Here is a 26,988-nt window from a genome sequence, read left to right as displayed (position 1 = left end):
GGAGCCTCTGGCCGGCCAGCGATTATCTCAAACATCTGCGTCTAACATCTGGCAACAATGAGGAGAAATGGGCTGAGATCCGTGCGTCTGGCAGCGAGATCACACGACGCAGGCATGTGAGATCCATTTTCTCTGCTTAGTCACAGGATGGGAGGTAAACGCAGGTCCATGGAGCAGATCTGAGGTCAGCGGCTCCAACCCCGGGTCACGTTCAGATGCTCCGCGGCCGACACGGGATCAGGGAAAATCCGGCCTGCGCCGGCCGCTGGTGGTCCAAGAAATAGTTGATTTCCTGTCTAGTTCCACTGGAGCCGAAATCAAAGTGGGGGAATAATTCTGGAATTCCAGTTGTTCTCTCGTTTTCCCTCGTTTGCCAGGAAACTCTTTGTTGGCGGCAGTTAAAACGAAACGCTTCGAGGCACTTTTGAGTTTAAATACCTGCTGAACGAAAATATACAAGAATGTGCAGCGACTCCTGACTTCAAGGTCCTGTTCTTACGGTTAACGAAATAGAAGAAATAAAATGATAAAGATGCTTTTAATCATCCAATCAATTACTGAGGGATGAAATCACTTGAGTTTTGATTTATAAATGCAGTAAATAGAGCAGAGAACATCTGGAAGATCCTGGCTCCTCATCAAACACTGAAAGCTCTCGAGGCTGAATCCTCAAACGAGCGATGAGCGGCATTCTCACATGAGGTCATGTGATCGTCTGAACTGCTGATGGTGTGAATCTGATTCACGTTTAGTGTGTGATCAGGAGCAGATGAGGCGAGAACCTGTTCTTCACAGACATTAAACCTCCCTGATCAGATCTTCTGCTCCAACAAACATTTCTGTATCAATGAAAGCATCAACAAGCTTCTCAATCTGTGTGTGTGTGAGGATAAAGATCACGCAGGCGTTCACACACGTGTAGCAGCTCATGGGAATGTGTTTATTGTGTTCTAGTTTGTGCAAACGGGTGTTTTATCCAAACATCATAATCACCTGATCAAACAGAACCACACATGAACTGTCACTCAGGTTGACTCCTCCCATCAGTCACGCTGATTGACAGTCATATATCTGACTCACGTCTGCACCGAACAGGCGTAGTACATTTACTACAGAGCCCTAAAGGGACATGGCGGTGGACAAAACATAGGATGCTTCTGCGTTCCTCCGAGAAACACGTTTCCATCACCGTGTCCCTTTAGGGGCTCCGTACATTTAGAGAAAAAAAGAGTAGGAAAAATAATTACACTATTAATTTACAAAATATAATTTTGTATAAAAGGCATATATTCTGTTTTTCTGTACAAGCGTTTCATTTACATTCAGCCGGAGCTCTTTCTGAGGTAGAACGTTTTTAGTTTCGAAGGAACGAAACTCTTGGTAAAGTCACATGATCGTGCCGCTACGAGGCGGGAAAGCTCTCTATCGTCCTGTTATCGAAGGGCTGCTCGTACACGCCGGTGTCCGGCTCCATCACGTCGAGGTCCGAGTCGGTGTGAAGCGCTGCGTACGGGTTCTCGTGAAGAATGACTCCGTTGTGAGAGCACAGCTCCTGCTGCGGCCGCCACGGCGCCTTCCCGAACGTTCCTGAGACGACAGGAGCGCATTCATGATGCATCATTCATAAACCCAAGCCGCACAAAGGCATATATCTGGGTTATTTTCCTGACTCACCCATGTATGACCCCGAGGAGCCCAGAACGCACTCTCCTCGCTCACAGTCCTCCACGCAGGAAGTCTCGGCGGGCAGCTGCATCATCATGTGATCGAAGGGTTCGAGGGCGGAGCTGCAGGTGTAAAGCTCCCTCTTCCTGCTGTACGAGTCGGGCCGCTGCTCTGACGGACAGACTGCAGGAGGACGAGGGCACGATTAATCAACAGACACGCAGACGATACGGGGCGTCTGTGGCGTCACACGCTCACCTGTGAAGGTGTCGGGCAGATCCGGGCTGTACCGGTTGCTCCGTCTCAGCAGAGAGCCGACCGGACCCTGATAATGGCAGAGCAGCGGGTCGATCGCCGCCTCCATGTCTGCTTCACTTCCTGTGTCCAGCTGGCAGAGGCCTATGGGAGGAGAAAAACAAGTCATTTTTATCGTAATTTCGCTGATGTTGTTTACAGTGCTGCATATAGAGAGAGAGGAGGGTCACGTCTTACTGTTCATGTCTTTGGGCGGCATGTAAAATCCGCCCATGGAGGAGCTGATGTACTGATGGCTGCTGCCGCTCTCAGACGCGATATACCCGTCCTGACGCTCCGCTAGCGTCCCCTGAGACGACAGATAGCTCGGGATGTCCGCCGGTAGATTCGTCTCATCTAGACACGGGAGAGAAAGCGGATTATTAGTGTTACGCGTCCATGTTGTGTTCCGGTCATTTTAAACCAGAAAGGATTTTCTTTTACCCGAAAAACATGCTTTTTTTCAGAACGCAACGTTCCCATAATACTTTCAAAATGATAAAATGAAGAAAACATACAATGTTTTCTAAACATTCACATAACCAAGAAAAAAAAAACGTTAAGACATTTTGAAGGTTAAGAGGACGTTCAGAAATACAGTTTCATAACTTCATAAATAACGATAAAACATTCAAAACGTCATAAGATTTTTTTTTAACTATATTTGCACATTTTCACATTGAAACGGAATTGAAATTCAAACCAGTTTCACACTGGAAGTGAACTGAAATACAGAAATTAAAAGAAACCCTGAAAATAATTATATGGCGATCGACTCTCCTGCGTATTAACCAAAGGATTTTGTGCTGTTCGGTCATTTTTGACAGAAAAATTTACATTTTGGATTTTTAGAATTTTTTACGGCATTGGAATGGTACGGAACTTGGTAAAGGTTTTGGAACTTGCTGTGTGAACAAAAAAAAAAAGAAAGAAAAATATCATGGACATGATTCGAAACGGTTAAATGGTCCTTAAAAAAAGACACGCATGCATTGTTCAAAAATGAGCGCATTGGAAACGAATTTCATCTAGTGCAATTGTTTGGTACTGCGACCAAACTAAATTTTACTGAAAGCTCATTTTTTGAGATATCAACCTCAAATTTGAAACACAACTTGTTTAGATGTGAACATTTTGGAAAATATATATTTTATATAAGAATTGAAAATGGTATTTTTGTGCATTTTTTATAACAATAAATGTAAAATTTTATTACTTTTTTTCAAATAAAATTTTTTTAAACTTTTTTTTTTCACTTCTGCAATAATCTGCCAAGTTTTTTCTTTAAAAAAAGAAACCAAACGATTGAAGATTCACCACACTGAGTCCGAAATTTTTGTATTCATTTTTTCGTATTTGCCATCCTAAAAATTCGCCACGCACAGAAACCTTGCACACGGAGTCTGATGCATTTAATACGAAACATTTGCAAAACAATACAAAATGGAGTCTTCAAGCAGTGAGGATGATTTTGTTGACCTCTCTTCTTAAAAAGAGAAGAATCCAATCCTGAGATTGTGTAAAGAGGGAGGAGAGTTCCACCTCCTTATTAAGGAGCTGCGGGATTATCCGGAGAAATTTGAAGTTTACTTCAGGATGTCATTTTGATGCTTTGCTACTTTGTTTGTCGAGATGAAGTGGATAAACTTGTCAGATGCCATTCTGGATTTTGGCGTTTGTTTGTATGGTGGCTCTGAATTGTCAAAACACCTCTCAAAATGCTTGCTACAGATGTGAAAAATGCAGAAAACTGTACCCATTATGAATTTTTTTTATTTTTTATCACAGACGAATGTTTCGGAGGCAGCGTGTAAACGTGACTGATACAACGCGAGGTCGTATTTATTTTTTTAATGTGAGAATTTTGGACTCCGTGTGCAAAGACCTTAAATTGGGAATTTAATTTTCAGGTCTTTGCTCATAAAGTGAATATAAGTATAGTTTTACCATAGAAATACAAAATATTAAATAAAAAAATATTTTATAGGCGGGTCATTTTTGACCCGGAACGTAAAGGGTTAAAAGGCATCGGGACTGACCTGTGTTGGTGACGCTGCAGTCCTCGTTGCGTCGCCGCGTGTGATAGATGATCACCACCCACACTAGAGACGTTCCCACCACGCAGCACACCACTGCGATGATCACGATGCCCACCGTGGTCCATCCGTCCTCCTCCGGCCCTCTGCCCGATGGAGACCCCATCGCCACGCCGCCCGCCGGGCCCGAGTCGCAGTTGGGGTTGGGAAGGATGGCCAGACGCACGTTCCCACGCTCCGTGCCCAGCGGGTTGGACATCTCGCACGTGTAGGTTCCGGCGTCTCCCTCGGCGGCGTCCACGATGATCAGCAGCTGGTTCCCGGCAGCGAAGAAGTGTCGCTCGGTCACGACTAGCGGGTTGTCGTCTTTGGTCCAGTTGAGTCGAGGAGGAGGACTCCCGCCGGCGATACACTGCAGCACCGCCGTCTCGCCCTTCGCCACCGTACGGTCCATCAGCGGACGCAGGAACGACGGCGTTTCTGGAGAGGGAACGGGATGTTATTCTATGAAAACTTCTGGTTTCATTTGGATTTTTGGAGGGCTGAAATGGAGCTGATCATTAAATAAATTTAATTGATTATTAACCCATTTTTGGTTTAATTTTTTATTTTAGAGTTTTCATGTAATTATCATTTCTGATGAACGTATGTGTAAACTAACCCAACACCGTTAGTGTAGCGTTAGCCGAGATGGACCCGGCCGTGTTTTGTGCAGTGCAGCTGTACACGCCGATGTCTTCCGTCTTCACGTCCACGATGAAGAACACGTCGTCTCTCGGCATGACGTGCATGCGCCGCTCACGGGCCGCTGGGAAGTCCGTCCCTCCGTCCTTCTGCCAGGCGATCTGAGGCGACGGATGTCCACTGGCGGCGCACTCCAGTCGGGCCGTGGCTCCGGCGCGGATCGTCAGATCCATGGGCATTTTGGTGAAGTACGGCAGCACTGCGAGGACAAAATGAAGACCTTTTAAGAGCTGCAGGAACCCTGTAAATAGAGTCCATTTTGATTTCATCCTCAACACTTACTGTTGACGGTCAGCTTGGCTTTGCTGGAGTACGAGGAGCCGAAGTGGTTGGAGATGACGCACTGGTACTTGCCCTCGCTGGAGAAGTCCACGTGGCGCAGCTGCAGTGTGGTGGTGTACTCCGTCACCTCGCTGACCTGAGACCGCAGGTGCGCCTGGTTATGGATCTCTGCGTCGTTCAGGACCTCGTTATCTTTCTTCCAGGCGAAGGTCATCGGGGAGTCGCTGGAACTGGCCGCCGAGCAGACGAAGGTCACGTTGGTGCCTTTGATGGCTGATTGTGTCTCGGGCTGCACGGTGATCTGGGGTTTGGGGAAATCATCTGCAAAGCACAACAACGCATGCTCGAAAACTGAAGTTCCTCTTTAAAGGGGACCTATTATGCCTCTTTTAACAAGATGTAATATGGTGTCCCCAGAATGTGTCGTTGATGTTTCAGCTCAAAATAAACCACAGATCATTGTAAATGCCCATTTTTGAGTGGAAGGAAAAACATGTTTTCATGCATGTGTCTTTAAATGCAAATGAGCTGCTGCTCCCCACCCCCTTTCCAGAAGAGGGTGGAGCCTGTATAGCTCATGCCTCAGATACTCTGCCAAAAACTAAAACATCTGTTTGGTATGGAAGCTTGTTTCCACCATGAAATATAAAATAATAAAAGGTAATTGTGACTTTTTATCTCGCAATTCTGACTTTATAATCACACAATTGTGACTTTGTGCAAAGTCAGAATTGCGAGATATAAAGTCAGAATTGCGAGTTATAAAGTCGGAATTGCGAGATATAGTCGGAATTGCGAGTCATTAAGTCGGAATTGCGAGATATAAAGTCAGAAATGCGAGATATAAAGTCAGAATTGCGAGATATAAAGTCAGAATTGCGAGATATAAAGTCAGAATTGCGAGATATAAAGTCACAAATGCGAGATATAAAGTCACAATTGCGAGATATAAAGTCAGAATTGCGAGATATAAAGTCAGAATTGCGAGATATAAAGTCACAAATGCGAGATATAAAGTCACAATTGCGAGATATAAAGTCACAATTGCGAGATATAAAGTCAGAATTGCGAGATATAAAGTCAGAATTGCGAGATATAAAGTCAGAAATGCGAGATATGAAGTCTGATATGCGAGATATGAAGTCTGATATGCGTGATATAAAGTCAGAATTGCGAGATATGAAGTCTGATATGCGTGATATAAAGTCAGAATTGCGAGATATAAAGTCAGAAATGCGAGATATAAAGTCAGAAATGCGAGATATAAAGTCAGAATTGCGAGATATAAAGTCAGAATTGCGAGATATAGTCAGAATTGCGAGATATGAAGTCTGATATGCGTGATATAAAGTCAGAATTGCGAGATATAAAGTCAGAAATGCGAGATATAAAGTCAGAAATGCGAGATATAAAGTCAGAATTGCGAGATATAAAGTCAGAATTGCGAGATATAAAGTCAGAATTGCGAGATATAAAGTCAGAAATGCGAGATATAAAGTCAGAATTGCGAGATATAAAGTCAGAATTGCGAGATATAAAGTCAGAATTGCGAGATATAAAGTCAGAATTGTGAGATATAAAGTCAGAATTGCGAGATATAAAGTCAGAAATGCGAGATATAAAGTCAGAATTGCGAGATATAAAGTCAGAATTGAGAGATATAAAGTCAGAATTGCGAGATATAACGTCAGAATTGTGAGATATAAAGTCAGAATTGCGAGATATAAAGTCAGAATTGCATCATAAAGTAAGAATTGTGAGATATAAAGTCAGAATTGCGAGAAAAAAAAGTCAGAATAGTGAGATAAAAGTCGCAATTACTTAGTTTTTTTTTTTAGCGGCAGAAACAAGATTCCATACTATAGCGATCATGCTCATGTGACATGGCAGTTGTTCGTCATCAGGGAATCATATCAGTCCAAACTTCTGATGTGGTTTTCTGAGTGCACAGAAAGCTGGATGTCAGACGGCGCGTCGTGAGCATCAAAGTTAGTTCTCTTACACATATTATTGTGCTTAAACTGTCAAAAACACACAAAGTTCACATAAACACAGTCGGTTATGTATGAGAACGTAAACAGCAGAGAAAGATATAACATGTATATATAAAACCTTTGTGTTAAAGTGAAAGCGCCGTAATATACAGTACCTACTGCTGTTAATATGAACCAAACAAGAAAAGAAAAACAGAAAATCACTCACTGCTCTTGACTGAATAACTTTAGTAGCTTTAATAAGAATACATTTCTTACTTTAAATAATCTGGTGAAGAGATAAACATGGCGGACTGTGTACGGCCCATTCAGGGGAGGAGCTAAGCTAATAGGGCAGATTCCGTCAGCGGTCATGGGCGGGGTTTACGTTACAGTAGGGGAAATCTGGAACTGCTTGTTTGGAGAGATTATGATTTATGGGGATTATAAAAAAAGGAGTGGTGGATTTTTACCACTATAGGCTGGTTGTTTACACACATCTGCGTTCAAACACCTTATAAATGTGAATTTTGCATAATAGGTCCCCTTTAAGAAAAAGTCACGCTCGCCCACTCACCGCACACAAACTCATCCTGGGCGACGGCAAAGACGCTCTTGCCCTTCAGCAGATGTGGATGGGCGCAGCTGGCGTTCACCAGAGGAAGGAAAGCATGTTCTGCCACCCACGGAGAAAACCACTTGAGCTGGCAGTCGCACAGCAGGCTGGACGTGTTCAGGTGCCTGACGGGGCGAGACACAAGAGTGATCATTGAAGGAAGCAGGTTCACGAGCGCATGCGCAGGTTTAGTGTGGCGCTTCATACGTACAGCTCCGTCAGCTTCTTCATCTGAGAGAACGCATTGGCCTGCACCGACATGATGGCGTTGTTGCTCAAATCCCTGGACGGAGAAGACGTTTAGAAACCTAACCAACATCATCATCATCATCAAACGTTAAGGATCTGAAAGAGAGACTCACAGCTGCTCCAGCATGTCCAGGCCTGTGAAAGACTTCCTGGTGACCGATCGGATGCGATTCCCTTGGAGGAACCTGAGGAGCAGGAAAACGACTTACTGCACCGATACTGATGAGCATCAATAATCACACTGAGATGACAGGAATTAGCACTCACAGCTTCCTCAGATTGTCCAGAGCAGAGAAAGGGCCGTTCATGTCCTCGATGGTCCATGAGATCTCGTTACACTTCAGATCTCTGAAGAGAGAGAGAGGGCGAGAAATCAGAGGAAACCACAGTGTTAAAATCCACACCCAGAAAACCCCAGTCATGAAGCTGCCGCGAGCCTGTGTGCGTGCTAAAATGAGCTCGCAGCAAACCAGACGCTCTGGAAAACCTACTGAAACATGCTAGCAGCACACTAATCCATGGTAGAAATGTGTTAATTCATTTAGCAATGCATTAAAACACTAGCAACATGTGAAATCGTGCTAATTCATGTTAACAACGTGCTAGCAAAATGTTCGCAATTGGTAAGACATGCTAGTAACATGATAATTCATGCCAGAAAGATGCTAAAATGCTTGCAACATGCTATTTCATGCTAGCAAAGCACTAAACGTTACAAACATGCTAGCAAAATTAAAAATAATGCTATGCTCTAATTCATGTTAGCAATGTGCTAAAAAATGCTAGCATAATGTTAAATCATGCTAATTCATCCAAGCAAAGTGTTGAAAAATGCTAAATCATGCTAGTAATGTGCTAAAACATGCTAGCAACAAATGCTAAATCGTGCTAATTCATGTTAACAATGTGCTAGCAAAATGTTAGCAATTAGTAAGACATGTTAGTAAAACATGCTAATTCATGCCAGTAACATGCTAAAATGCTTGAAACATGCTATTTCATGCTAGCTAAAACATGTTACAAACATGTTAACAAAATAATACTGTTAACTGATGTTAGCAATGTGCTAAAACATTCTAGCAAAATACTAAATCATAATAATCTAAACTAACAAAATGCTAACATGCTTATTTAAGTTTGTATCACGCTAGTAACATGTTAGCAATTGGTAAGACACGGTAGTAACATGCTAAAATGCTTGAAACATGCTATTTCATGCTAGCAATGTACTAAAACATGTTACAAACATGCTAGCAAAATGAAAAATAATGCTATGAGCTAATTCATGCTAAAAAAGTGTTAAAAAATGCTAAATCATGCTAGTAATGTGCTAAAACATGCTAGGACCAATGCTAAATCGTGCTAATTCATGTTAGCAAAGTGCTAAAATGTGTTAGAAACATGTTAGCATTTGGTAAGACATGCTAGTTAAATGGTAAATCATGCCACTAACATGCTAAAATGCTTGCAACATGCTATTTAATGCTAGCAATGCACTAAAATGTCACAAACAGGTTAACAAAATAATACTGTTAACTGATTCTAACAATGTGCTAAAACATTCTAACAACATGCTAAATCATGCTAATCCATGCTGGCAACAAATGCTAACATGCTTATTCATGTTTGTATCATGCTAGTAACATGTTAGCAATTGTTAACATGCTAATTAATGCCAGTAACATGCTAAAATGCTTACAACATGCTATTTCACGCTAACAATGCACTAAAAAAATGTTACAAACAGGTTAGCAAAATAATACTGTGTAAATTAATGCTAACAATGTGCTAAAACATGTTAAATCATGCTAGCAAAATGTAAATCATGCTAATTCATGCTAGCAAACATGCTAATTCATGTTAATATCATGCTAAAACATACTAGCAACATGTTAGCAATTGGCAAGACATACTAATTCATGCCAGTAAAATGCTAAAATGCTTGCAACTTGCTATTTCATGTTAGCAATACACTAAAACGTTACAAATAGGTTACAGACACCAGGGCTTTTTTTTTACGATTTTAAAATTGATTTTTTATTCCAGAATCTATATTAATATATCATGTCATAAAAATGGAAAAAAATTGAAAAATGAGGGTTCGGAGAGACATCTACGCATATATGACCTGCACCATCATGTATAAGTGTATCATTCTACTTTTCCCCATGGTCTAGAGTTTAGAGCAAACAAAAAAAAATCACAATACACAGCAATATAGAATTGCAATTCTTAAACATCACGTGTATCGTGATAGATAGGTGTGGACAGACAGGTGTGTTGTCCCAGCCCTACTAGACACATGCTAAGACATGGAAAAACATGCTAAAACCTGAGTGCTTTAGAATAAAAATGGTTAAAGCAACGTCCCCAATCCCTGACCTCATCTCTCGTCACAACATCCCTTCCCCCCTCAAACACACCTGACCTGCACTGACCTCTGCCATTTGGTTCAGTTTAAAAGTGAAAGCACATGCATGAGCAAACGCAACACGCTCATGGAAATGAGCCACAGCTGCATTTATAAACATACACATTTATGGGTCATTGTTACAATACTCAAATAATAAACACTGATGAATTAAAGTGGCTTGAAAGGGAAGTTGTGCCGGTCTTATGTCCAAATTAAACGGCTTCTCAAATAAGAACAAAAGTAGGGCATTTGAATCCTGAAAATAAGTATTTTCTGAGTTCAACTCACAGCGTCTGCAGGTTGGCGAGGCCTCGAAACGCTCCGTCGGCGATGAAACTGATCCGGTTGTTTCCGATGTGGAGCTGCTCTAGGACACCGAGTCCAACGAAACTGGCTTCCTCCAAACGGGTCAGCTGGTTCCAGTTCAGATCACTGACAGACAGAGCATTCCACATAATTAAACGAGTAAAGTGTCCATCATATGTCCCCTATATAAGTAGGGACATGTTCGCAGCGTCATCATTGACATACTATTGTAGTTTGTGAATATTTTGGGACAGAGACGTCTAGAGAAGTGAAGTTGACTCACAGCTCAGCGAGTTTCTGGCAGAACTCCCACGCGTCGGCTTTGATGCGGCTGATGGCGTTGTGAGACAGATGCAGCTGCTGCAGCGTCAGGAGTCCGTAGAGCCAGCCTTTACTCACCTCCGTCAGGTTATTGTACTCCAGCTGTCTGCTCACACACACACACACACACACACACACACACACACACACACACACACACACACACACACACACGTCACATACGAGTGCTGAAGCGCTGGAGTAAAGCATGAGCGCAGGACTTCACTCACAGCACTTCCATGTTGTTCAGACCCCAGAAAGCCCCGTCCATGAGGCGTGTGACACCGTTCCTCTGGATCTTCAGCGAGCGCAGGCCGTGCAGCCCGTGGAACGTCAGACCCTCGATGCGCCGCACGCGGTTCCTGCTCAGCTCCCTGTCAATCACAAACACAAGAGTCAAGGACAGGGACACGTGCGGACCGACGGCACGAGACGGACACGAGCGAGAGCACTTACAGGTGCTGCAGGTGGGGCAGCGGGAAGATCTTGGGCGGGATGGAGCTCAGGCGGTTTTTGTTGAGTTTTAACACCAGCAGTGAGCTGGACAGATTACTGAAGCAGCCGTGCTCCAGCGTGGAAATACGGTTGTTATTCATGAACCTGCAAACAAAACATTCAAACACAGATTCATGACATGCTGACCAATTCACAGAAGCCGTAATTACTGATAGCTTTAGCAATAAATAAATGATCGTTTCGGAATCTTGCAAAAATATTGTGAACAAAATGTTAAATTAAGCCATTTTTGTGGTTATGCGGCTATCTAGACTGGAAACTGAAAACTCATTTAAGCCTAAAACTAATTTGACTTCAGTGATTTTGTGAACATGTAATTTGCCAACATTAGAATTTATTTTCTCATATATAATTTCTCCATTATATTGATTGTGATCTGATGGCGGTTTGAGTCGATCATTATACTGAAGAATGCCTTCTTAAAACCTGTCAAATGGAAAAATGTTAATACATCCTTTAAACAGCTACATAAGAGCTTAAAGTAGTCTGAAAGAGCTTACACTTGTCTACAAAAAAGCTTAAGCTAGACTAAAAAAAGCATAAACTCATTTAAAAGAGCTTACACTTGTCTAAAAAAAGCTTAAGCTAGACTAAAAAAAGCATAAACGTTTAAAAGAGCTTACACTTGTCTAAAAGCTTAAGCTAGACAAAAAAAGCATAAACTCATTTAAAAGAGCTTACACTTGTCTAAAAAAAGCTTAAGCTAGACTAAAAAAAGCATAAACTTGTTTAAAAGAGCTTACACTTGTCTAAAAAAAGCATAAGCCGGACTAAAAAAAGCATAAACTCATTTAAAAGAGCTTACACTTGTCTAAAAAAAGCTTAAGCTAGACAAAAAAAGCATAAACTCGTTTAAAAGAGCTTACACTTGTCTAAAAAAGCTTAAGCTAGACAAAAAAAGCATAAACTCATTTAAAAGAGCTTACACTTGACTAAAAAAAGCATAAGCTAGACAAAAAAAGCATAAACTCATTTAAAAGAGCTTACACTTGTCTAAAAAAAGCATAAGCTAGACTAAAAAAAGCATAAACTCATTTAAAAGAGCTTACACTTGTCTAAAAAAAGCTTAAGCTAGACAAAAAAAGCATAAACTCGTTTAAAAGAGCTTACACTTGTCTAAAAAAGCTTAAGCTAGACAAAAAAAGCATAAACTCATTTAAAAGAGCTTACACTTGACTAAAAAAAGCATAAGCTAGACAAAAAAAGCATAAACTCATTTAAAAGAGCTTACACTTGTCTAAAAAAAGCATAAACTCATTTAAAAGAGCTTACACTTGTCTAAAAAAAGCATAAGCTAGACAAAAAAAGCATAAACTCATTTAAAAGAGCTTACACTTGACTAAAAAAAGCTTAAGCTAGACTAAAAAAGGCATAAACTCGTTCAAAAGAGCTTACACTTGTCTAAAAAAAAGCTTAAAGGCTAAAAAAGCTTAAACTGGACTAAAAACAAACTAGTCCAAAAAAGCTTAAATTAGTCTAAAAGAGCATAAACTAGCTTAAAAGTCTAAAAAAAAAAGCTTAAACGAATAAGAAAAGCTTTAGCTAGTCTAAAAAGAGCTTAAACTAGTCTAAAAAAGCATAAACTAGTTTAAAAGAGCTTAAATTAATAACCTAAAACTTTTTTTAGGACAACTTTGATGAACTTTTTTGATCCACTTCAAATGTTTTGACTACTGTAGTTTAAAAGTGCTTAAACAAGTCTAACAAAACCTTTAACTAAGCTGAGCTTCAACAAGTCCTTAAACTAGCCTAAAAGTGCTTGGACTAGTTCAGAAGAGCTTAAACTATTCTAAAAGTGCATAAACTAACCTAACCCCCAGTTTCACAGACAAGGTTTAAGTTATTCCCAGACTAAAATGCATGTTTGAGCTGTTTTAACTAAAATTAACTTGCACTGACATATCTTAAACTATGTCAGAGCCATTGTTTTGTCTCAAGATCAGCAATATTTTTTCTAGTGAATGTTTATAAAAGCTACTTAAATGCCCTAATTGAACTAGGCCTAATCTGGCATAGGGTAAACCCTGTCTGTAAAACCGGGCCTATAAGTGCTTAAACTAGTGTAAAAGTGCTTAAAATAGTCTAAAAAGAGCTTAAAGCTGACGGTTAGCAGTTTTAACACACAGTGTTGAGGAGCGTGAGACTTCTGCAGGTTTCTGGAAAGCAGGTCAGTTCAGAACAGAAGAAGGACTCACAGGTTTTTCAGAGGAAGTGCAGGAAAAGCCCCGGCCCGAACCTCCACAATATTGTTGTTGCTAAGGTCCAGCGTCTCCAGGGCGACCAACGAACTGAGCCGCTCTGACGATATCCTTGAGATTTTGTTGTTTGCTCTGAAAACAGAAACAGGGGCATTACAGACAGCAGATTTCAGCGCACAGGTGAAGCCGGTCGCAGCATCTCTCCGGCTCTGATGTCAGCACGCCTCACAACAGGTCAAAACAGCCCTTGGGTTTAGAAGTGTGTTATTTAGTTTATAAGGTAATTACTAACAAGGTATTTAAACTAAAAAAAAAAACCTGCCAATTACGCGGATGATGAAGCCCATTCCCTCAGTGAAAGCGCCGCTGACGAGCACAGCAATTTCCCGAGCTGCACGCCTCCTAAATTGCAGTGCAGGAGCTGCTTGTGTTAGAAACACGGACGGCACAGAGCCGCCTTTGTGTGTCAGACACGCTGAACACATTCCCTGGACTCGCGGCGCTCCGCAGGTCTCACACAGACTCGGTTTGGATTGCGTTTATGCAGGTAAAGCTGAGCGTAATGCAACATAAACGCAGTGCTGACATCACAAGAGAGGACACATGATGACAAGCCAGTAATCTAAATCTCTAATATTCTTTGTTGTAGTTTAAGAAAAGCCCACAATGAACAACAAACTTTTTTAAATCAAGGCACACAGAGGCATGATGGGAAACCTGTGCTTTTGTGAAGGCGTAGGGGGAATGAGTCAAAGGTGTTGAGAGAGCGAGACAGATAAGACGCAGGACGTGCCGGAGCAGATCCCTCTGGAGAGACGAACGTGTGAATGAAGCATCCGATGGAAAAACAAGGAAGTGAGGAATGCCACCGATGATCTTGAATCGGCGTCTTTGAAAATAACATTTCACGTTTGTCTCTTTTAGATGGAAAAAAATTAACAACAAAGATTTGTTTCTATTAGGATTGAGATCCTGTTTATCACCTCGCTGTAATTCCTCATGACAGAATAGCCACAAAATAACCAGACACATCTCTCTGTGTGTCTTCAACATCTGTTGAGAGTGTGTGTGTGTGTGTGTGTGTTTAGGTGTGTGTGTGTGAGTGTGTGCTTGATCTCTCCCCCTTCTCCTCAGCATTCACACAAACAAGCGGCTCATTGTGTCTCTCTGAGCCGCACAACTCAAATTTGTTCAACCAATTTTCAGCAAATAAGGTTGTTACACGCCGTTAGTTTAATCGGCGGCAGAGTCTGAACGGGATATTTTTAGCGCCTCGAGCTAAACGCCAAATCCTGATGACAAACATGTATGCGACACATTATGTGAAAAGCACTCAGAGTGAGATTGTTTCCACATAAAGTCGATTGTGAAAGCAGCGCTGCGAATGTTTGGCACGTCAGCACGTTATGAGAGTTATTAGACGCTCGCTGAATTTCACAATGCAGACACTTTCCACACCGTGTGTGTGTTTCTGGCAGATGAGACTAAAGGGAAAAAAAGTCAAGTTGGCTCTGAGATGAGCAGAGAAGAGCTCACACACACACACACACACGGTCTGAAACACATTAACTTCAACTCAATTTCAACATATTTTCCTCATGCTGTAAAGATCCTGCTGCATTACATTAATGAGCAAACAAATCATCCTCAAACTGAGCGGATCGACCAAATCGTTTCACTTCATCACTACTTTTAATATGGTTATTTCAATTGGAAATTCAATGGAAAATAGTTGAGATTTTAAATTGGTCATGATGAGTATTGTCTGATAATCCAGATAATTAAAAAAAAAAAAGTCTACAAAAGTGGTTTACAAGAGCTTAAACCAAACAAATAGAGCAAAATCTAGACTAAAATAGCTTAAATTAGTCTAAAAAAAGTTTAAACGACTAAAAACTACACTTAAGACTAGTCTAAAAATGCTTCAGCTAGACTAATAGAGCTTAATCTAGTCTAAAAGAGCTTAAAGTAAACTAAAAGATCTTAAACTACACTAAAAGAGCTTAAATTAGACTAAAATACAAACTAGACAAAGAGCTTAAACTGTTCTTTTAAAGGCTTAAACTAGACTAAAAAAAGCATAAACTAAACTAAAAAATCTTAAACCAAACTAAGAGCTAAAGTTAGGCTAAAAGAGCTTAAAGCAAACCAAAACAGCTTAAACTACACTAAAATGCTGAAACTAGACTTAAGAGAAGAGCTTAAACTGTTCTTATAAAAGGCTTAAACTAGACTAAAATAGCTTAAACCAAACTAAAAAGCTTCAAGTAGACTAAAAGAGCTCAAAATATACTTAAAACTAGTCTAAAAATCTTCAACTAGACTAAAGGAGCTTAAAATAGACTTTAAAAAGCTTAAACTTGACTTAAAACTAGCTAAAAATCTTCAACTAGACTAAAGGAGCTTAAAATAGACTTTAAAAAAATTAAACTAGACTTAAAACTAGTCTAAAAAAAGCTTAAAGCTTAAATGAGTCAAGATGAAACTAGACTTAAACCCCCGGTTTCACAGTCAAGGATTAAGATAGTCCTAGACTAAAATGCATGTTTGAGCTGCTTTAACTGAAAGTAACTTGCACTGACATATCTTAAAAAATGTCAAGAGCCGTTGTTTTGTCTCAAGATGCACACCGGTAATGTTTTTTTCTAGGCTATGTTTATAAAAGCTACTTAAATACCTTAATTGAAATAAAGCCTAATCCTGGCTTAGCCTAAACCCTGTCTGTGAAACCGGGCCAAAGAGCTTAAACTGTTCTTTAAAAAGGCTTAAACTAGACTTAAAAAAGCAAAAACAGCTAAAAATAGCAAAACTACTAGGCAATTAGAGCTGCACGATTCTGGACGAACTGAGAATAACGTTTTTTTTTTGTTTGTTTGTTTAAAAAGGAGATCATGATTGTCCCATGATTCTGAACAGATAACTAAAAATAACACGTAATTTGTAAAACTGCAGTCTATTTAAAAAGTTTAATACGAATTATTATTAAAAAAAATCAGATTGAATGAATGATTGAATGACTCACTCATGAAGACTTCACTTGTTTCACTTGTTTGGATGAATCAGCATTTTTGAACGAAACGCGAATGAATGATTCAATGACAAATACATTTTTTAACAGTCACTTATCACCACCTACTGGTGTAACAATGTATTTGATACAATCTTTATTTGAAGCTTCAAGTTACTTTGAAAAGGTGATTCGCTCTATCAGTGTTTATATCCAAACTATAAACTTTTATCTCAGTAATTCTGTGAAAATATAAATATCTGTAAGACAGAAATAACGATACGGTGATGCTGCTTCATATCTATACATGACAACAGATCTCTCTGGCTCGCTGTGATCAAACTTATCAAAGGTTTAATGAGATTGCGTGGGTGTCTGAATAGAGATCGGCTCTATAGGCAATTCTGACTCTAATTTGATTGGACGAGTGACACTGAAGACACACACAAGATCAACGTGCCACAACTGAACGTCACTTTGCATTGTCTAAAAACAAAAAACAACATCTTTACTTAGTTGGGATGTGTTGTCATGCATTACACAGTTTTTTTAATTGTTCTCAAGTGTAAATAAAGCAGTCATTAACATCTCCACTGCAGTATAAATGCGATTGACATCTCTAGCGCTGCATACGAGAGCGAGCAAGAGAGCCGTACGGGGGTCTGGGGTATCGTATAGCTCCTGCCTCTTATTTAAACAGTCTCTCAGACTGAGCGTCTCTCGGCTTTGACCCTTCAGCCCACCAAAAACAAACGGCACCAGCTCCACAGCTGGGAGTAATTCACTCGCCAACACGTCAATTAATTCAACGATTTCACAGGAATTTATGGCCTTGAACAATTAAAGAGCTGTATGAAGCCAATGCTCGTGAGTAATCAGCTGGAAAATTTCACTGTCAGATTGAAGGACTGAACTTTTTTGATTCAATTCCAAATGCATGTTTCAACCACCCAAAAGACCCTAGCAACTGCCTAGAAACCACTAAGATTTCATCTATCTTGACCTTCAAACCACAAGCCTTCAGATAAAGTTTTTTCCAAGACAACATAAAATGTCCAAATGTGCCACTAGACTAAACACATAAATAGTCTCATCGCTTGCAGTCGGATGTATCCGGACGGTGTTGTATTTAACACGGAGCGCTCAGACTCAGATGACGCTCCACACAGGCGCCGTCACAGACAAGAGACCAACAAAACCGTGCCAAACTGTGTTCTGCATCCAAGAGGAAATACCACACACACACACACACATATACTCACAGCTCTCGCTCACAAACTCACTCCAGACGATCTTCACCAGGGAAATTAATGTTTCATTATTTTGTCATTTTATGTGACATGTTTTCAAGAAGATGAAATCTGCTGTAAATAACCACTAATTTGACAATGAGGAATATTCAAACCAGATTCAAACTCATTCTCAAAATCACCTCATCCAAATCCAACCAATGACATTTTCAAACCCAAACTCTAATCCAACATCCCATCCGTTCATCTCACACTCACACTCATTGGCCAGTCAAACAGATAGACCCGCCCCCAAACTCACTCCATTGGATGAGGTCGTGTTGGGTCAGATCAATGACTTTCATGATAATGATACTCACAGAATCAGGCTGCTGAGGTTTCCAGCGTTTGGGCCCAAATCCGGGATCGACTCGAAGTCATTGTTACTCAGTTTTCTGTGAACATAAAACCCAACGGTTACACATGTAGATTTCATACATTCGAGGAGAAAAAAAACACAAAACGCGGAGAGCACTCACATTTCGCTGAGGTGCGGCAGGCTGGCCAACAGCGCTTCAGGAAACGTGCGTAACTTGTTATGGCTCAGATCCCTGCGAAGAGAAAAACAGAGAATCCGTGTCACCCGACTGAAGCCAGGAGAAACTCGGGAGACAAAACACTCGTACAGTATGACATGATCACGCCAGTTCAACACAGTCAGAAACAAAACAACACTATTTTTGCAAATATTTAAAAAAGGATCAAAAGGGTGTTTTTGCAGTGATGCCATAGAGGAATTTTTGGTTCTTCTTATTGTGAAATCCACTTTAATGAACCTTTTGTGCATTGAACAATTCCATGGATGTTGCATTTTTTTAAGAGCACACTTATACTACTTTGATTTTGGATTTTAATATAATAATATAATCATAAACATCCAATCAGGAGGATTCAGTGAAACATTTGTTGGACTGATTCAAACCAGTAATACGATTCTTGACTACAGACACTTTTTCGCTGAGGGCGAGACGGTCTGTGTTGATCTTTTGAGACAGTTCCGGAGCGTCGCGTAAAGCTGCCAGACGCCTCCGCGGCTCTCCGTCCTGCATCTGGACTCCATCAGCTCAAACGCGAGCGGCAGCGGGGAAAGTAACGACTGCTAATCTATTCACAATGCAGGGAAAGTGAGTGCCGCCTTTGATTTCCAACAGCAAACCGTGTGCGCTCGTGGAGTCAGTTTCTGGCTCTGGACGACCGTTTTACTGGAATCTCTCAGAGGTGGAGCTTCACTATAACAACTTAGTTCAATTCAGAATGAAAATGTCCTGATAATTTACTCTCCTCCATATCATCCAAGATGTTCATGTCTTTCTTTCTTCAGTGGAAAAGAAATTAAGGTTTTCCATATAGTGGACTTCACTGGGGTTCAACGGGTTGAAGGTCCAAATGTCAGTTTCAGTGCAGCTTCAAAGAGCTCTACATGATCCCAGACGAGGAATAAGAGTCACATCTAGAGAAACCATCGCTCATTTTCTAAAAAAAATAAAATGTATATACTTTTTAACAACAAATACTCATCTTGCACTGACATGTGGGTGAATAAATTATCAGGACATTTTAATTCTGAATCTGATGCAGATGTGAAGCCGAATGAAACAGAATTCAGTGTAAATTCAATCCATGGAGTTCATTTCCCTATGATTTACACAGACATTCGTTTCCTCAATCAAGCTCGTCATGTGATTTATCACTCGTCACATTCAGATATGACTCTCTCTGTTCTGATAAGACTCTTCAGACTCAGTTTATCACACTGAATTAACACTCCAGTTTATCACGTTCTCACTCCACTATCTGTCGTATCCAGACACACGGCCGAAGGATTCAAAGTGTTTATTATTTTATATAATTTGATCTCGATCCCTCCAGAAGCGTCTCACACGATTGTGTTCCCAAACACCGGCATCCGAACGCAAGAGAACATGACAGCGTTTACTGTGTTTCGTCTACAAAAACTCATTTATGACGGAGGAAAAAAGAGCCCAATTGAAGCAACTTAAATTTTTATTACTGATATTTTGCTCCAGGATTTTCTTCTCTTGAACACACGGGATGGAAACGCTGCAAATGTTTTATGCGATACTCCACTTTGGAACATCTGGAACGGAAACAAGGCTGATGTTTGAATCCATAACACAGATTTTCCTCTAAATGTTCACAGGTTCAGTTTGGATCTGCTGTTGCTGCCTTAAGTCAGCTTTATTTCTATATGGCTTTATGCAAGTATAGTGATGATTATCTTGTACCACGCTATTCACATCGTACTCCATCAACCTGCATTACCAAATAAATAAATTATAATTTCCAACATAAAACATGTCCAAAACACTAAATGTTGAAGATGATAAACACTTGCTGCTTCTGATAAAGCTGGCTTTAGTTTTTCACTCATATTAACATCAACTGATCCATTTTCCAGTCTGAGTTTCCCTCGGTTGAAGGTGTCGGTTCAGAGTTGAAGAGTGTAAAACAGCTGCTGCCGTCTCAAACTCTCCACGGCACTGAAAAAACCCTGGCTCTTTCCAGATGTAAATCATGAAAAAGCTTTTTCCTTCTATTTTTCCATTCTGGCAGCGAGAGCTCTTCACAGCCAAAGACTCCAGGCCTCCATTTCTTCCTCCTCCCTCCCTCTCTCTTTCTACACATCAGCTCTTAATGGCTTCCATCTCTGGTTGGGTTTAGCTGCTAATTCAGCAGAAATAATGGGCCTGGGGAAAACAAAAGCTCAGCCAGTTTAATGCATGAACATGTGCTGCAGAGCTGCTCGTAAATTAGCATCACCTCCTGAAGGCCCGAGGACTCTCTCCAGACGTTCTCCTTCACCGCCTCAAAACAACATCTAGAAGGAGCTGGAATGTCTTACGCTGGACACGAATCTCATGAGCGCAACGCAACTGAACTGAACACCAAATACTGCAATTATAACTCTCACACCAGGGGTTTAAACTGGGGTCAGTGGAAAAATTCAGAGGAAAATGGGGAAAAAATGCAAATAAATTAATAAAACAAATTATTATAATATTTATATGTAAATTAATAATATAATAGATATAATTAAATTTGACATCTCTGTTTTATTATGTTTTCTAAAACTGGTCTGTAATGTAATAATTTTATGTTACTCTTCAACTTCATACAACTTACAGGAAACTGATGATGAATACTTTATTTTATAAGTCATAAATTAAACTTTTCATCTTATAATTATGACTTAGTACTTAATGTCAAATTTGATTTTGTCACAATTTTGACAAGTTTTAATTTTAACTTTTCATCTCACAACTTTTTAAGTTATAATTTTGAATTTTCATACTTAGTTTCATAATTTCAACTTTTAATGTAACAAATTAGATTTTTTAAATGATAATTTTGACTCATAATTTTGAATTTTGTCATTATTTTGACATTTAATGTCACAATTTGAAAATTTTAAGTACCTTTTTTTAACTTTTCATCTCACAATTTTTGACTTTTTAAGTTATAAATTTGAATTTTCATATTTGGTGTGTCATAATTTTGACTTTTCATCTCATAATGACTGTCATAATTTTGAATTTTGTCATAATTTTGACTCTGAACATCACAATTGTGACTTCATCTTATAATGACTTAGTATGTCATAATTTCAATTTTTAATTTCACAAATTTAATTTTTGTTACGTTTCATCACAATTCTGACAGTTATCATTTTGACTTTTCATACTTAGTGCGTCATAATTTCGACTTTTAATGTAACAAATTCCATTTGTCACAATTTTGACTTTAAGCTATAATTTCAACTTTTCATCTCATTATTACTTAGTATGATATAATTAAATTAGATATCTCTGTTTTATTATGTTTTCGAAAGACTGGTCTGTAATGTAATAATTTTATGTTACTCTTCAACTTCATACAACTTACAGGAAACTAATGATGAATACTTTATTTTATAAGTCATAAATTAAGCTTTTTATCTTATAATTATGACTTAGTATCTCATAATTATAACTTAATTTCAAATTTGATTTTCATCTAACAATTTTAGACTTTTTAAGTTCTAATTTTGACTTATGCCATAATTTTGACTTTTAATGTCACAATTTTTACATTTTAAGTCATAATTTCGACTTACTTTCACAAATTTGATTTTTGTCACAATTTTGACAAGTTTTAATTTTAACTTTTCATCTAACAATTTTGACGTTTTAAGTTATAATTTTGAATTTTAATGTAACAAATTTGATTTTTTTAAATCATAATTCCAACTTATAATTTCGAATGGTCATTATTTTGACATTTAATGTCACAATTTGAAAATTTTAAGTCAATTTCAACTTTTCATCTTATAATTATGACTTAATGTAACATTTGATTTTCATCTCACAATTTGACTTTTTAAGTTATAAATTAGATTTTTCATACTTCGTGTGTCAAAATTTCGACTTTTAATGTAACAAATTTGACATTTTAAGTCATAATTTTGACTTTTCATTTCATAATTTTGAATTGTGTCACAATTTTGACTTCATCTTATAATGACTTAGTATGTCATAATTTCATAATTTTACATTTTTCTTACTTTTCCTCTCACAATTTTTACTTTTTATAATTTTGAATTTTCAAACTTAGTGTCATAATTTCGACTTTTTAAATTGTAATTTTGACTTTTCATACTTAGTATGTCAATTTCAACTTTTCATCTCATTATTACTTAGTATGATAATTAAATTTGACATCTCTGTTTTATTATGTTTTCTAAAGACTGGTCTGTAATGTAAGAGTTAAATCTATGTTTCTCTTCAACTTTATGCAACTTACAGTAAACTAATGATGAGTAGAAAAAGGATAGTGTGTAAATATTTTCCAGGCAGCATTGTACACATTTATAACTGTATAAATGGGATGATTATATGAAAGGGGCCTCTCGCATGTTTCAGACTCCATGGCATCAAAAAGTCCTGACATACGAAAAAAAAGTGTGAAAGCCTGTTTAATTACAATGTGTTTGTTCTTCATGAATAAAGTAACACATGCAAATGAAGTCCTGTGAGCAGAACAACAAGACACCACTTGCTAAAAGCTTTCAAAAGTTGAGATAAATTACTAACATTTTAGTCGTGTTATTGTTATGTTGATGAAAATATGGAGTTTAAATTATTGTGGTTTTGATTAGATTCAGTTTGGGCCTTTAAACTGCGCGCGCGCGCGCACACACACACACACACCAGAGGAAAATCGATCAAACTAACTCAACATTGTCAGAACTATCAGTGTCACTGTATAGACGGAGAAAAGTTTGTTTACACTAGTTTAAGGCTTGTTTGTTTAAGCAATTTTTCACTTTAGTGACCTATAAACAGTCTGCGCACTGTTATCATTTTCTCCGTTGTGTTTTTCTCAGATTTAACAGCAGAAAGTGAATGTTTTGATCGTGTTGCAGTGAGAGAGACACAAAGGATCTGAGGTAAAACACTCACAGACGCGTGATCCGCGCGGGCAGCCGCTCCGCGATCCGGCCGTGTTTTAATCCACTGCAGTCGGCGAAAGATCCCACACACGAGCACACAGACGGGCACTGGTCCGGTTCCGAGCGGTCCGAGTCTCCGTGAACCGCTTTAAATCCCGTAACGTGAAACACGAGCAGCACGAAGCTCACAGCGCGAGCGGGCTGCGGCATTTTCACCTCAACAAAAAAACTAATAAAAAGTTCACAAAATCGATCCTTAAAAGTGTAAAATCCGAACGAATGTGAAGGAGAACAGAGTTCTCGGCAGGTCCGCGTCAACAGAATGTCGTTTTCGCGTTTAATATCATGAATAAAAGCGCAGAAATCAGCGCCTCACCGTCCGCTCCATCTCTGAGGAACTTTTTTCCACCGCGCTGGAATCAGAGCAGCATTCCGCGGCGCGCGCTCCCGTGGGCGGAGACACACGACGATCGCTTAACAGCGAGAGGGATTCTGGGTAATGTAGTACAGACAGACAGATACAGTTGACTTTATTATGGAAGCACATTTAATTTCCCCATTAGAAAAAAAAAAAAAATCATGCTTTGGTAAATCATAATTATAAAAAGTCATCAATAGAATGTCATCATTTCTTTTGTCTTTTATGTCACAGTTATAATTTTTAAGTTAGAATTTAAATTTTTTGTCATAATTTGGACTTTTCACGTCTTCATTTTGACTTTTTAAGTTTTCATTATTACTTTTTTATAATTTTGACTTTTGACTTTTCATACTTAGTGTCATAATTTCTACTACAAATGTCACAATTCTGACATTTTAAGTAATTTCAACTTTTCATCTAATAATTATGACTGTCAATTTCGACTTATTTTCACAAATTTTATTTGTCACAATTTTGACTTAGCAAGTCTTAATTTTGATTTTTCACACTTAGTGTCATAATTTCGACTTTTTTAATGTAACAAATTTGACTTTTTAAGTCATAATTATGACTTTTTATTTCATAGTTATGACTTAGTATCTAATAATTTTAATTTAATGGCACGAATTTGATTATCATCTTACAACTTTGACTTTTAAATTTATAATTTTGACATTTCATACTTAGTGTGTCATAATTTCGACTTAGCCTATGTCAACTTTGATTTTTAATTTCACAAATTTGATTTTTGTCACAATTTTAACTTTTTAAGTCTTTAATCTCACAATTTTTACATACTCATTCATACTTAGTATGTCACTTTCAACTTTTCATCTCCTTATTACTTAGTATGTCATAATTTTTAATGTCACAATTTTGATAATGAAGACATTTTTCATCTTATAATTATGACTAATGTCAATTTCGACTTAATTTCACAAATTAGATTTTTGTCACAATTTAGATTTTTCACACTTAGTGTCATAATTTCGACTTTTAATGTAACAAATTTACATTATGACTTAGTATCTTATAATTTTAATTTAATGTCACAAATTTGATTTTCATCTTACAACAATTAAGACATTTTTCATCTTATAATTATGACTTAGTATTTCAATTTCGACTTTTAATGTCAAAAAGACACTTTTTAAGTCATAACTTTGACTTTTTATATCATAATTTTAAGCAGTGTGTCAATTTCAACATATATGTCATAATTATGATTCACAAAAGCATTATTTTCTCTTATGTTGTGGAAACGGTTACAGTTAAACAAGACCAGCTTGCATGAAATCACTTGAACGTAAAAGCTGTTTAATGTGAAATACAGACGATTTGATTTAATGCGTTTTACAGTGCTGGCCCTTAAAACACGAATAAAGACATACTGGAGAGAAACTGATGGATTCACAACTACATTAGCTATTCAAATGAAATACACACATGAGTCTGAGGCATCACTGAGTTTGCAGCTGTTTGTGAGCCTCGTTTGTGACACAAAGGGCTGATTTCTGCTCCATTGACACACAGAAGAGCTGGTGACGCGTGTTTTGTGTGTCTGTTCCTGTATAATGAGGTGTGAATGAGCTTCACCCTTCAGTCTGACGCTTTATTTCCTAAACCCATCAAAGGGGTTTTTTCACTAAACCAGAGCTGTTTCACCTTTACAGGAAAAAAAAAGTTTGTGATCCTGAGTTTGTTCTGAATCCACGACACGTTCCACTGCTTTACCCTGACGATCATTATGAATTATAAGTAGGTTAGTGGTTGGAGTGAATATTTGATTGTCCCACATGATCAGAGGGACAAACAGGCATAAATCAATTCTTATTAAGCAAGCTGCATGTGCTTTCATTACTAATCATGAATATGGCCAGAAGCAAACAGACAGAACTGAGATGATCGTCTGCTTCTGCGGTGTTACTTCTAAAAGTAATTTGTTACAATATTGCGTCACTCCCTAAAAAAGTAACTGTTACTTTCTATGGAATGGAATGCGTTGTTACTTTTGTGTTACTATTTTCTCACTTAGGCTGGGTTTGCGATACTTATTAGAAAAAGTAACATATTTAATTGTAATGTAAAATGTAATGCGTTACTTTACTAGTTACTTTAAAAGTAATCTGATTACATAATTAGTGTTACTTGTAATCTAGTAGTTTTTATTGATGAAATGACTAAAAAATATGAATGTAGTATCTTTAGTGTAAAAGATGACTGTACGTTCTCTCTCTCTCTGTGGTCCAGACCCCTTAAATCGAGTCCTGAGAGCGAGTCTCGGGGTCTGTGGACAGGTGCCAGTCATTATACTCAGAATAGCAACAGCCAGCAGAAAAACGTGTCTTCCCAGCATGCCCTGCTCTGATGGCTCCTCTCAGCCAGTACAAACACGAGCGGAGGGGTGGTATGGTGGAACGGCCGTGTTTTTTACAGCTGACGGTGTTTACGTGTGGAAGAAGGGCCGATTCTGTGCAGAGAGACGGACGGATTCATTCCTGCAGGTATCTGCACTGCGGTCTGTGGAGGAGCCGGGAATTCTGGGTATTTTGGAACTTCAGGTGTTTGTTCAGGCAAGAATCACTATCACTGTTTCATCATTGACCCTAAAAAGCTGCTGTATCATATCAACATGATCCATACTTTATCAGTCAACGTTTAATAAATTATTCATTTTCTACTATTATCTCATGTCAGGCTTTAAAGAGACGTGCACAAAAACAGATACACGGATCACATGAACAAAGAGTCAAACATGAAGTGAGCATCTGCACGCTGAACAGGTCGGGATGTGGAAGGTGTTTGTGTGCGATGTGTGGCCGCTCTCAAACACAACCCATCTCTGTGAGTCCGAGCCGCTCATAAAGAGAGCAGTGTGCGGCACACTCCGCGCTCACCATACATGCCTCTTATAATTAATGAAATTACACACTGAATCACTGAGTTTGTCCTCAGGGCCGCGAGCCCAGACGCTCCAGACCTCGACCTAGCTTCTCTCTGGGTTATGAACAAACGTTCTTCCAGTAACGTTAATAGAACGTTCGTTCAGTGTTTATGCCAATGTTAATGTTCTCAAAACGTTAGCATGAGAACATTAATTATACATGTTTTTTCTGAAACATTTCAGTTGGACGCTCGTCTAACGTTTTTTTAAATGTTTCTACTTGTTTCAGAACGTTCAGAGAACATTGAAAAGTAACGTTCCCATA

General features: G+C 38.8%; 1 protein-coding gene across 1 annotated transcript; it reads right to left on the bottom strand.

Annotated features, from left to right (window-relative positions):
* Positions 1-446: 446 nt before the first annotated feature.
* On the bottom strand, positions 447-23,771 carry lrig3 (leucine-rich repeats and immunoglobulin-like domains 3). The gene is made up of 19 exons (XM_067390778.1): positions 23,369-23,771; positions 18,389-18,460; positions 18,230-18,304; positions 13,611-13,745; positions 11,356-11,499; positions 11,130-11,273; positions 10,862-11,005; positions 10,561-10,704; positions 8,127-8,207; positions 7,973-8,044; positions 7,822-7,893; positions 7,572-7,735; positions 5,022-5,342; positions 4,657-4,938; positions 3,999-4,475; positions 2,158-2,316; positions 1,924-2,064; positions 1,675-1,848; positions 447-1,587 (listed from the first exon to the last, which is right to left on the bottom strand). The coding sequence occupies exons 1-19, from the start codon at positions 23,566-23,568 to the stop codon at positions 1,403-1,405; spliced, it is 3,186 nt and encodes a 1,061-aa protein (XP_067246879.1). The 5' UTR covers positions 23,569-23,771; the 3' UTR covers positions 447-1,402.
* Positions 23,772-26,988: the final 3,217 nt, after the last annotated feature.

This window comes from Chanodichthys erythropterus, chromosome 8, assembly GCF_024489055.1.
Source record: "Chanodichthys erythropterus isolate Z2021 chromosome 8, ASM2448905v1, whole genome shotgun sequence".
Classification (NCBI taxonomy): Eukaryota; Metazoa; Chordata; class Actinopteri; order Cypriniformes; family Xenocyprididae; genus Chanodichthys; species Chanodichthys erythropterus.
This window is presented reverse-complemented; position numbering and strand designations above follow the sequence as displayed.

Bases quoted from the DNA above. Each gene is read 5' to 3' on its own strand.
- lrig3 (XM_067390778.1), bottom strand. From the start codon at position 23,568: ATGCCGCAGCCCGCTCGCGCTGTGAGCTTCGTGCTGCTCGTGTTTCAC. The intron at 18,461-23,368 runs GTGAGTGTTTTA...TTCTCTTCGCAG, and splicing joins CCCGCGCGGATCACGCGTCT to GGATCTGAGCCATAACAAGT. The intron at 11,274-11,355 runs GTAAGTGCTCTC...TGTGATTGACAG, and splicing joins CTGCCCCACCTGCAGCACCT to GGAGCTGAGCAGGAACCGCG.